Source organism: Camelus ferus, chromosome 1, assembly GCF_009834535.1.
Source record: "Camelus ferus isolate YT-003-E chromosome 1, BCGSAC_Cfer_1.0, whole genome shotgun sequence".
NCBI lineage: Eukaryota > Metazoa > Chordata > Mammalia > Artiodactyla > Camelidae > Camelus > Camelus ferus.
The window spans coordinates 67,122,827-67,136,122 of NC_045696.1; the positions used below are offsets into that span (position 1 = coordinate 67,122,827).

The window sequence follows — 13,296 nt, forward strand, 5'->3', positions numbered from 1 at the left end:
GGTTCTGGATAATCCATCATATGAAGAATGGTTGTGGTAACTAGGATTTTTCTGTCAAAAAGAACACAAAAAATAAACAAACAAAAATAAAACTGCTTTGTTGGACGAGCACCAGTCAGTCTGCCTTTATTTGAAGTGCAGCCACATGAAATAGGGAACTGATTTACTTGGAGTAACTTCAAAGGAAGATCAAGGACCAAACAGATATATTTTCAGGGAGGAAGATTTGGATATAATATTTAGAAAAACCTTCTACTCACTGTCATTGCTTAGCAGTAGAAAGAACTGTTGTAGCAAGCAAGGGATTCTCTGCCCTGACAATGTTTTTTTGCAGAAACTGAGTCTGCATCTGCTGTGTGTGTGTTTTGATTGAGGGCATTCCTGCAGTAGGTAGGAAGCTAAACTACATGACCTTTAAGGTCCCCTCCAATCTCAGTTTCAATAATTCCATAAAGAGTGAGCAGGAATATAAAAGGAAGGGAAGGTAATTCCTGAGATGCATGGGGTAGGAACTGTGGACAGGATGTGAGAGACAAGGTGGCAGTTCTGAGAAATTTATCTCAATATATTCTCTACTCATAATGGAGCTTCTCATTATCTCATTTCTACCTAAAAACACAAGAGTGAATTAAACTGGACCTACTGTCTTCTCACCTCAAATTAGCTAATGACACATGATTTAGATGAAATGCCTTTCCCTGGGAATGGGGGTGTACGGAAAGGGCAATGGCCAGGAATAGAAAGATGGAAGGTTTAGCATTTGCTCCCAGTATCGCCCAATATCCACCATCTGCTTTTTGACTAATTTCTGGCAAATTCCATTTGGCTTCACTGAAAAGGAGACTTGTGAGATATTTACTAGGAACCTTTTAAAACTGAGTGTAAAATAATTCCTCAGATACAAGATCTAGGCTCAGAAGCAGCCTCATGACTTTGCCTCTAGTATTTCACATTGTAGCCCTGAAAGGACTTAGATTTTTGAGGCCAGTGAAAGGATTTAGCAGAGGATATCATAATTCTTCCTTGTGGCTCCAAAATTGTCCTAAGGCATTGCTACCATCGAGTGGAATAAGGTAAGTCTCAATCAAGTCTCAGTCACTCCCAGGGCCTCAAACTGGGTTCTTCCTGGGCCTCTGAGGACCTGCTATCTGCTAGGAAATCAGGAGGCCTGGTCCCTCAGTGCCTGCGGAGCACGTTGTGGGAGGTGCAGACCAAAGGTGAGTTTACACACCAGTGACTAAAGTTTCCTGCCACTAAGCATAAGAAGTCACTCATGAGCAGCGTCCCTAAACCACAGCTACAGGATGTGGGCACCAGCCCTTGTATAATTGTTGGCCAAGAGCCAATGAGCATTCATCCCTGTGCAAATACTTGGGGTTTTTTTTGTTGTTAACCTTTGAAAACCACAGGCATTAGTCTCTCTCTTTCTTCCCTTTGGCACGAGTCATCTTCTTTTCTCCAACTTGGGTCTCTTGTGTGTAAAGAATTTCTGAGGAGCTTTTAAGCCTTAATTTAATACCTTTGCCCTCCCCTCCCCTGCCCCACAAAATGCCAGGCAGGGGTAAAATTGCCTTACAAAATCTTCGCTGGCTCTGCTGGCTTCCGCAGCTTTGTTTGGGCTTTTTGATCAGATAGGAAATCAGAGAGCTCTATGAGTGACCTTAGCCTTTAAGAAAATACAGGCAATTTCTGGAAATTCCCTCTAAACAACGGTGACCTATTGTTTTCTCGCCTCAGAATTAACCCAGAAATTATGATGCCCTGATTGAGATGAAGTGTCTTTTCCTGGGATTGGAGACACATGGAAAGAGTATGGGTCAGGACTAGGAGATTGGAAGCGTTTAGAGTTTAATCCTAGTAGTGCCAACAATTCACCACCTGCTTTTTGAGTGATTTCTCTCCAGTTCCTAGGCCCTGACTTCCTGTTCTGTGAATGAAAGCGTTGGATTAGACGGCTTCTGTGCTTTCTTGGCCCCAGGGCTTCAAGCGTCAGCTTCCTGAGTCTTGCTTCAGCAAAGGGATGATGAGACTGGGACTCTGGCTTCTCTTTCCTGCCTTAGAAGATGGCCAAAGGGCAGGCTCCTAAAGAAGTCCAGTGGCACACTCGGGGGTCAGGCATGGTGATTCTTGGCTGCTCCTCTTTCTGTAAGTGTTAGAGAATCCACCAGCCTAGCTTCTGTAACCCAGATGTCCCACATTTAGGTATGGAAACCCAGGCTGAACCTACTCTAGCAGAGGAATTTTATTTTTAAATGAAAGAGATGGAAGCTGGAAACTACAGAATCTCAATCACCAGAAGGAGAACTCTCCAACCATCAGAACTGCCCAAAATGGATCAGAAGACTGTGAGCAATCTGTCAACAGAGTTGTTCAAACAGTTTCTGAAAGGAGACTTATTGGGGATTTTCTAGTAAGATTTCCCGAATGGACGAATATCAGACAGAGAAGATGGCCAACCATGACATTTTTATGATGACATGCTCTGTGTTTAAGGCCTCTGTGTCGTATCTAATCTTATTCCCAATCAGACCTATGATGACTCTCTGGGAAGCTTTCTTGGTACAGTTCAGATGACAGTCTGAAGGAAAAGCCCAGGCATACCTGTGAGTCTCCAGGTTTGTGCTTTGTGGCTGCCTGTTGACCTCACGGACAAGGAGCCCTTGTGAAAACACCGCGTGCCAAATGGGGAAAAGATGGTCAGTAGGCCCATAGTGATCAAGAAACAATTCCCAGAAGAACTGAATTTAGTTCTCTTGGATGTTGTTCCAGTTTCTGCTGCCAAAGTGACATCACCCTGAAGGCAGATATTCAGTGATTTTTATTTCATAAAATAATTTAACCTCATTTCCTTGAGTCCTCACAGGATCTTCATGAAGTAGGCAGAAGAGATAGTGTCTCTTTTTACAGATGAAGAAATTAAAACTTAGAAAATTAAGGTAATTTTCCAGGGTCTCACATGACTGATTCAACTTTTTCCAAAGAAAAAAAGTGTCTGTTATCTAGTCATTAGCAACAATTATTTGGAGAATCATGCAGTCTCTGGCTTTAAAGGATCTTATCTATCATCTCCTCAGCAATCCCTTTCACAATACCCACTCTATCTAGTCCCTACTTGTGCACATCAAGTGATGGAGGACTCCCTATTTCAAGGAGCAACCCACCCCATCTTTGGACATTTCTAACTCTAAGGACCTCTTTCTTTCTTATCTTAAACTGACATCCAAATTCCTGAATCCTCTTATTCTCTGGTTATAGTCCAGCTTTCTAGATCCCATTTATCAGTTTCTGGAATATCCCACAGGATGGTCTGTGTGAAATGTGAAGATGGTTCTCATGTCATCTCTGGGATCACTCTTCTCCGCACTTAACAGCTGTGGTACCCTGACCCTCAGGGCTAGGAGACATCTCCTTCCTCTCATCTTTTCTGATTTGCTTCCACTGATGATGTTGCCCTGTATCCTTTCGAAGGTCAGTTGGGAATAGTCCACTAGCTTACAGAGGGAAAATATATGCAGAAAGAAGCCAATTGTCAGACTGATCCTTAAATGGTAACGAGAGAGAGAATGTGCTGGACATTTCAGAGGCTGCTGCCAACAAATGCCACTATCTTGAGGCAAATGGGGATTTTCGGGCAGCAGTGTTACAATAATTTGCCAATTGTACCTGCTTCAGAACCACTGCCAAAATAATCCAACGACTTTTCATTCCACTACTGTTGACAGGACAGCTAAAGATTTCAACATTTCCTTTTACAGTCTGAATAGAAGTTCCCTGCCTTGGGGACTGTAACAATATTTGCCATTGGGGGGGGGAAGGAGGGGAATTAGATGCTGGGAAGTGGAAAGGGAGGGAGGGAGAAAAATATTAATGGAAGTAAATAAAGACAAAGGCAAAACAAAATGAGGGTTATCCAAAGATTCGAATACCTCCATCAACTTGATGTTTGTGAAATATCAGAGAACAAATCTTTGAAACTGAGGAAGTAAGCATTTTGAAGAAAAGACTTTAAAAATAGACTTCACATAAGCTCCCCCCAGCAAGAAAAAAAAAATCAGCTGGAATGTTTTAACTTGAATACAGCCAAGGTGTCTCAACTTTGGGTCTAGGGACAGGCAAAACCTTGATTATAATCATGTTTATGGTGTTCAACATTAAAAGCTTCTTTTCAAAATAAATTGAAAATAGATGAAATTGAAAAAGAAAAACTTGAAGAGATGAAAACAGGTGAAGTAATCTCCTGAGTTCAATATTAGACAAAAGTCAAGGAGAGACAATGAGGAAATGTGAGAGAAAGGAAAATGGAAACAGTGAGTTAGGACAGTGTTTTTGGAAACATCTCCTTAAAACCTTGTGGGATCCAGAGACATTCCACAGGGGGCACTTCTGAGACCCCAAAAAAGAGGAAGTCAATGGCATTTCCAACTCTGTTTCAATCATAGTGGCCCTACTTCTGTTTTTCATATTGGGCATATGAAACATTTTATTAGAAGGAAAATCTGTTATTGACAAAGCAAAATGTATGAGATTAAAAAAAAAAAATCTGCAGCAGGCAATGAGCCATCGAAGATTCTTGAGAAGGGAATGAGACAATCAAATTGTGCTTTAGGAATCTGGCAACAAAGTGCAAAATGGATTATAAAAGGGTCAGCTTTACAGCAAAGATGCCAATTAAAAATCTACAGAAATTATCCAAGTAAATAGAATTTGAAACATGATCTAATAATATACCTGTGAGAATGGAAAAGAGAAGAAATATGTGAACAATTTTGAAAGAAAAATGGACTTTAAGTTTGACATCTGGGCATTGGGTACAATGCTAAGTCACAGACAGTGGTACTTCTATGGTCTGAATGTTTGTGTCCCCTCAAAACTTACATGTTGAAATCCTAAAACCCAATATGATGGTATTAAGAGTTGGGGGGCCTTTGGGTAATTAGGTTATGAAGGCCATCGAGTGAGTCTATGGCATTTTGTTATAGCAACCCAAAGAGACTAAAACAGCTACTATATCAAATGCATTTGGCAAGGAATTTAAAGACATCAAAACTGATGGATTTTAGAGATGATGACAGACCATAAAAACACTACAGAGAGAACTAGGATTTTAAAGATACTGAATGTAACTGGTCATCAGAACACTGATATAGATATATGATCAACAGACAAATGCAAAACTGAATCTTGAAGAAATAGTGGGGGTGGGAATATGGATTTGGAAGTCACCTTCATAAAAAAGATAGCTAAAATAATACAGATTGAGACCCTAATGAGAGAGAAGATTGGAATCAGAGGGTTGAAGATCAAAACCCAGAATATGCCTACATTTAGAAGACAGAGGAACAAAAACCCAGAGGATCTGCCCTAAGTTTGTGATCAGATATTAATTTGATATTATTTGATGGGCTTAGAACTTATTTTCTGGTTTTAGGAAATTTGATTATTCTTAATGAGATCTGAAGCATGCATCTATCAGTCTAATCAAGCTTTTAGATTTCCTAAGGTTCTAAATATTCAATATCATGTAATACTATTTAAAAGTAATTAATTGTTTCAGTCCAAAAATATGATGGGCTGAAACAGAATCTTCAATAATGGCATGTCTGTGGGTGATGTACTTATCCACCAAAAAAGTGTCAAAAACCAATACTCCCACGGGCAAGGGAATAGCCAAGCTTGTTGCGGTTTCCAATGAATGACATCAGTCCCGTGTAGGTCTCAATCAAAATGGGTTCAGTTATCACCATCAATCCCTTTCCTCTTCCAGATCCAGTGGAATCCTTGTGTGCATTCTGGATAGCTGGAACAAGCTTAGACGTGAAACCAGACAACTGAAGAGGAAAAGAAGGCAAAGTTAGTGAGTGCAGGGTAGGTCCAGACACAGCCCCTCCCCAGCCGGTCCCCACGAAAGTTGACTGCTCTCCTGGTGCTGTGGTTATTCTTACTTCTTAGATAGAAATCACTTCTCAGAATTGTTAACATCGCTTCTGTTAGTCTTTTAATAAATTAATCAGTAAATAAATTATGTACATAAAAAATTAGCCGTGGCATCTTGTTTATTTTTCATTATTCATAATGTGTACAATGTTAAGTCAGTTTAGAAAATATTTGCTGGTAGTCTACTATGAATCAGACACCTGTCAGGCATTGTTGAAGATTTAAAGACGATTGAGATGAAGTCTCTGCCCTCAGAGAAGTTACGCTGCAATAATATAAAAGACAAACTTGTAATGGTTGTACAAAGCCCACAAAACTAAACAGCAAAAAGAGGTGCAAAATGCTGAAGAAACACAAAAGCGGGAGGAACTACACATGGTCAGAGGATCAGGAATGACTTCAAAAGGAGACTCTTGAGACAGTCCTTGAAGGGGTAATAGGATTTCAATAAATGAGATGAGGTTAGAAAGAGCCTAGTTGGCAACTGTTGTTCTTTCCAACCCAGCATCCTTTCCTCCATTTGAATTTTCTCTTCCAAGAGAAGAGTACCTTGACTTTCTTTTGGAGAACCACACTCTTCCATTTAATCCAAATATTTTAAGTGAAGCTGACATTATCACATGACTCAGGCCTAACCAATCAGAGGAATCCATTCCTCTGGTCCCAGAGACTGGTTCAGGTATGGGCACTTGGCCAGTGTGGTGTGAAACTGATAGAATCCAAGCCCGGAGGTATTCATGGTCATTTGTGCCACACACAGTGAGAACCTGACTGAGATTGAAACCAACAAAAGTGAAAGACCTAGGACATGGTGAGAGAGAAACTCTTCACAAAGCCACCTGAATTGCAAGGTTCTATTTTAAACATGTTTTTTGAGGTGTCTAACCAGTCGTCTAACTTCTTACAGATAGTCCAGGAGAAAGGTTAAAAAAAAAAAAAAACAGGTGCAAGAGGACATTATTACTTATTCCCTTATTTCTATATCAAAACTACACAAGCATTAGTGAATTTTCATGAAGATTGTGTTTTCTGACATGAATTACACTGAGACAATTGAATTCATTGAATACTTTTCCATCTGAAAGAAACAGTTAAAGAATTTTTTATTTTTTCCATTTAGATAAATTTATTTTCTGAAGGTTTTCCACTGGATGGATTCTTTTCTCTGCAACTTTTACAACAAATATTTGATTTTTATCCATTTCAAATTTAGCCATTATATGTTTTCTTCTCCCAGTTATAATTTTCAATATTACCATTTTCCTGAGTTTGATTTTAGTTGTTAATGTAACCTCATGTTTAACAAAAGTAATTTTCCTCAGACCAAATTTTGCTTCTCAATGTCACAAATAATATGTAATTTTTTCAGTTTGTTTATCAGCTATTTAAGTTTACCAGGTGTCATTTTTGTTTTAGCTGCTTTAATTTTCTGTGTGTATATGGGTTATTTCTATCAATACTGTAAACTAACTCTCTGTGTCATTAGCAGATGAAAGGGCATCTAAAATCATTCAAGAAACATTGACAAAGCACTTAGTCTATACTCCAGAAATGTTCTCAGTGCTGTGACTAGAATGGCAAGAACCCTTTTCTCATGAAGTTTACATTCTTATGCTATGAGACAAAAAGCGAAAGTAGATATGTATTTTGATGGTGATGGATTCTAGGAGGAAAATAAAATGTGGTAAAGGGATAGGGGATTGAAGGTTACTTTATAACTGTGTTCAGGACAAGTCTTCCTGTGGAAGTAAAACTTGAGCTGAGGTCCAAATGTTGAAAAAGAGGCAATCATGTGAAGAAGTTATTTCAGGAAGACAACAACCACACCTGCAAAGGCTGTGAGGTAGGGATGAGTTTAGTTTATTCAAGGAACACAGAAAAGGCCTGTAAGACTGGATTACAGTGACCAGAAGAAAGAGGTTGGAGCACTAGGCATGAAAAATCTTGTAAGCCATGTTAAGGAGTATGTATTGAAGTGATTTTAAGGAAAAGTTCAACATTGCATGATTTTTTACTTTTAAAAAATAATTCTGGCTACTGCATGAAGAATTTACTGTTAGGGCCAAGAATAGAAGCAGGAAGATAGGGTGAGCTTGAGGTCACTTCATTAGTCCAGGCAAGACATGACAGTGGCTTAGACCAGGTTAGCAGTGGAGAGCATGAGAACTGGTTGAATTGGGGGTAGTTTTCAGAGGTAAAGTCACAGAACCTGCTGGTGTGATTGAACACAGGGGGAATGAAGAAAACAGAGAAAGCAATGATGACACCTAGATTTTTGTTCTGAGCAATTAGCTAGATAGTGACATCATTACTGAGCTGGGAAGGCCAGGGGTTGGAGGAGTTGGAGGTGTTGAGGTGCAGGAATCAAGGGTTTTATTTTAGACATGTTTGAGGTGTCTAACATCCTACAGATTCCCAATAGTCAGCTGGAAACATGAGCCTGGAGAACGAAGAAATATGCAGATCAAAAGTCTATGTCTAAATTAATATCCGTAATAATAAAGATCCAGAAGTCAAAAGCAATATTCATAAAGGGAAGTTAACAGCTTAAACAAAATAGGATAGAGGGCAGGGGTTGAAATCAACAAACTTAGAAAACTTTTGCTGCACAAAATCCTAGGCATTAGGGGCAACTGAGGGTCCAAGTGTTCCAAAGATTGGTCCAACACCAAATAGCTAGTAAGCAACTGAACAAGGTCTTGGATCCATGTCTCCTGACTTAAGTCCTAAGATCTTTTCTATATACTACTACTCAGCCATGAAAAAGAATAAAATAATGCCATTTTCAGCAACATGGATGGACCTGGAGATCATCATTCTAAGTGAAGTAAGCCAGAAAGAGAAAGAAAAATGCCATATGATATCACTTATATGTGGAATCTAAAAAAAAGGACACAAACGAACTTACCTACAAAACAGAAACAGACTCACAGACATAGAGAACAAACTTATGGTTACCAGGTGGTAAAGGAGGTGGGAAGGGATAAATTGGGAATCTGAAAATTGTGCTTCTTGGGGAGTGATGGACATGTTAGCTATCTTGATCGTGGTGGTGGTTTCACGGGTTTAGACATCTATCAAAATTCATCAAATTGTTCACCTGAAATATGTGTAGTTCACTGTACAGGAACCATACCACAATAAAGCTGTTAAAATTTTTGTTTGAGAAACCCATTGTATTAAGCTTGCCTAAGAACCTCTAGCTCTGACAGTCTACTCAATCCACAAAGCTGTATAGTGCCCACGCTCTAACTCAACCTGCAAAACCAAGCTCCAGTCCTCTCTCTTCCACAGTGCCTTCCCAAATACTCAAGGCAAAAAATAATTTTTATTCTATTGCACTTTGCGTATGTGTTCACTCAAATATTTCACCCAGTTTTCTAAGAATTAGAGTCACTAGTATGGCTGTCTGTCTATACAACAAATCCAAGCTTTCTCTACCATGGAATTATTGGTATTTTGGACCAGATACTTCTTTGCTGCAGGGGATTATGTCTTCTGCATTTCAGGAAGTTAAGCAGCATCCCTGGCTTTACCCACCAGATACAATAGCACCACAATCCCAGGCAGGGCAATCAAAAGTGTTCTCCATATATTGCCAATACCCCCCCGGGGCAAAATCATCTCCTGTTGAGAACTACTGAACTAAAGGAAGTATATAGTATGCTGTAACAGGAGCATTAAGATGAACCAGATCTTACACTGCACATAAGGCATCCACTAGCTGTGTGACCTTGGGCAAGTAATCTAACCTCTCTGAATTTTATAATTCCTCTTCTATCAAATAAGGATATTAATAGCATCAAACTCATAGATTGGCTGTAAAGATTAAAATAACTTTAATAAATTAGGGGTTTATAATAAAGTCAGTGTGTCTGTGTGTCCAAGTGCTAGTGTATTTCAGAAGGGTTGGGAAGGGGAATATGATGACGCTGGAATTTGGAGTCTTACTGCAAAAGCATTAAAGGAAGCCTATTGCCAATAACCAAAGTTGTCACTAAATCATTAACTACATCATCATTGTCATCACTGAAGTCATTCCTCAATTCCAAAGTGCAACAATTCACCTCAATATTTCCATGGCAACACTCTCTGGACAGTCATGATAACTTTTCGTAGATCAGTATATATTTATCAGATTGGGTTACTGAATGCCTTCCCAGTCCTCATCATAAGTTTATTTCATGGATATTCTCAGAATCAAAGTGCTGGAAAGAAAAAGGTGGCACTATTTCATACTTCGTGAACTTGGCATTTCATTAGCGTCTGGTGCACTTCATCTCTAGTCATTTCTATGAGCCCCTTAAAAAAGAGGAGGGGCCACGGGGACAGAGCAACAAGCTGTGCATTGAAGGAGAGGCAGACAAAAGGCCAAGTCCCCGAGCTGGCTCCTGAGCATTTCAAACACCTGAACTCAATCTGTGTGACAGGAACGCGGTGTCATCTGATATGAATGCCAACAGCCACATACTTCTCTCTAAAAGCTTTTATATATCCACCCCTGGCTCCCTCTTTTATTCCAGTCTCAAAAACAGAGGGTCAAGTTTTAACAACTCCAGTTACATAGGGCCTGTGTGCCGGTTAAGGTAAAGTGTGTGTGTGTGTGTGTGTGTGTAGTGAATGTTCTTCTTGACTTTACAGCGATTATTTACCAGCTGAGTGACTGGGCCCCAGGTTTGCTTCAGGTGCTGTCTGCCAGCAGCTCACTGCCTCGAGTCTCAGTTTTCCTTATTACAACCATCACTTGCTTCCTGTTTACACTGGGTAAAGAGACCGGGTTTCACGCCTGCAGGCCCACATTCCTTAGCTGAGCAGGTTTTCCAAGCCTTCAGGCTACAGGTTTCAGCCTCCCTATGTGGTAAGTGAAGCATGTTGGAATAAAGGGTAAGTCCATCCAATACCCAGCAATGAAAACCACTTGGGAAGTCCCACAGCTGAACAGAATGTTTACACCAACCTTGTACATTTTACCTGGAGCTATCTTTATGGAGACATCATGACTGTGGGTACATTCAGGTGTACAGAGGGAAGAAAGAGGAGGCAGAAGCTTTTTTCCTACAGAAGGGAAGTTTCAAAACATCCTAATTTCCAGACTCTATTTCATTCCCTCAACTGTCCTGTCAATACATGCATGCCCACGTGCAAGCATACACACACACACACACACACACACACACACACACACATTAAACTCTAGCGTAAGTGAATTACTCTTTGTCCAAGAACATCTTATATTCCTTTGTCACTTGCAGCTTCTAACCATGTTTCTTTTACTGAAACTGTCTTTTCCCACCTGCTTTGATGCTTAAATCACTTATCCCTGGAGTTTCACATCAAATGTCACCTCATTTGTTAACTATTGGACATACCTGTTCTCTCTTCTGAGTTCCAATAAAACCTTTGACTCTCTCTATCAATAGTATTTCCACATTAAATTCCAATTTGTTAATGACCTTTTTCGCCTTCTCCCTCTACACTAAAAATGTCTGGAGGGCAACATCTATTTTATTCTTTTTGCTATCCCAACAATTATCTACAGCACTGCTCACCATGTAGTATCCAATGCCCGGTAGGTACTCAATAAATATTGGTTGAATTGATGTGAAGGGAAACCAAGGGGTTAAGGACAGAAAGTTGCATTTGGTTGCTGAGACATTGGTTCACTCTCATAATTCCTTTGAAAATAAGGATAAAGTTTCCAGGCAAGAGTAAAAGGTATAGACCACTTTGATTTGGCTGTAGAACACCCACAATTCATTCTACAGCTCTGGGCACAATCACCAGGCCCTCTCAACCAGACTCTCCATGCAATCCAAGAGCCCATTAAGACAACTGAGGGCATCATCAGTTAGATCCCCCGAACTATAACTTTCTTAATAAATAACAGCCTGTAACTGCCTTCACTGACGAAACTCACTTTAATTGTTCCTGCGAATTGCATGCCCTCCAAGCTTCCTGTAGGTCAGAGAATATATCACAAGGTTCCTGTAATAACCCTCTGTAGATAACACCTCTAACATATGGGTCACTCTAGAAACGGTTGCTTAAGTTATTTTTCGGGAACATGGAGCTAATCTTGCTCAGTTCAAACTGGTCGAGACCACCAACCATTCAACTGGGCCTGTGTAAGTGTCCAAAGGATGACCTTTTAATGGCAGAGGGCCAAAAACTCATATCATGCTAACTCTGCCATCTTCTGAGCATGCATCCTAAGAAAAAGCATGTAACTCAGATACACCTGCACAGAATATAGATTACTTCAGATTTTTCTTGCCTCCAATCACCTTCTCCATGTCTTGGTCCACTCTGCATCTTTATCTCATAAATATTCTAAGCATTTGGGGAGGCAGATTTGAGATCTGTTCCCCCATTTTCCTGGCTTGGATCCCTTGTGAGTAAACCCTTTCTCTGCTGGGAACCTTGGCATTTAAGCATTTGGCTTGCTGCACAGTGGACAAATGAACCTGGTTCAGTGAAAAAAAGAAAATGGTTAAAAGAAGAAAGGCTAAAAGTTGCAGATATTAAGTGAATTAAACAATTAAGGATGACTAACCTTGGTTACAAAGTATCGTATCATTTTATATCACAGCAGTAACTATGAATACACACACACACAGAGTTCTTTCTGGGTTTTGCCCTTTCCCCTGAGTATTGGCAAATTGTTTGGGTGTGGAAATAGTCATTATGATACCTCAGCCTAATTCACTTAATCACTAAGTATCTTCATTTTTAAAGTGGAGACAGCATCCTGACCTCAAAGAGTTTTTGTTACTTGAATTACATGAAAACATGTAAACTGTAATCAATAACTATAAAATATAATTACATAATTCACATGAGATTATTATGTCTTATAATAATAAAATCAATGCCAAAAATGTTACTTTCTATTTTTCACAACCCTTTTATATGAGTAATGCAAAGTATGTGCATGCACAGATCGAAAAGTGTTGGTAAGAAGACTTAGAGATAAGCAAGAATGCCTGGGAAGAGTCCATTTGACCATCATACTTACCAGATGTACAGGTGGTGTAGAGTTAGTGGGATGGGTAAAAGAAGTAATGTATTTTGACAGAGCATTGCATGCATTTGACAGTGATTTTATTAGATCAGTGCTAAATGACTTAGAGATAGTATAAATTTGAATTTGAATGCAATTCTGCCCATTAATGCTACTTCCTCGGCTACCTTCCTGAGCAATCAACCCCAAGACTCAGCTTTGACCCCACATAGTATAACCTGAAACTTATATTATCAGTTCAGCTTTCCCTTCTGAGCTTCAGACAGACCTAAATTTCTAACTGCCTGGCAACCAACTCAACCCCACATGCCACAGGAATTTCTAATTCAACATGTCCTAAA

General features: G+C 39.7%; 1 protein-coding gene across 1 annotated transcript in view; it reads right to left on the reverse strand.

Moving 5' to 3' along the window:
• Positions 1 to 3,900: 3,900 nt before the first annotated feature.
• Positions 3,901 to 13,296, reverse strand: part of TPRG1 (tumor protein p63 regulated 1) — a 124,381-nt gene continuing 114,985 nt past the window's right edge. Inside the window, exon 6 of the mRNA XM_006188859.2 lies at positions 3,901 to 5,828. Within this exon, the coding sequence (XP_006188921.1) occupies positions 5,634 to 5,828 (195 nt within the window). The 3' untranslated portion in view covers positions 3,901 to 5,633. The remainder of the gene's footprint in view (positions 5,829 to 13,296) is intronic.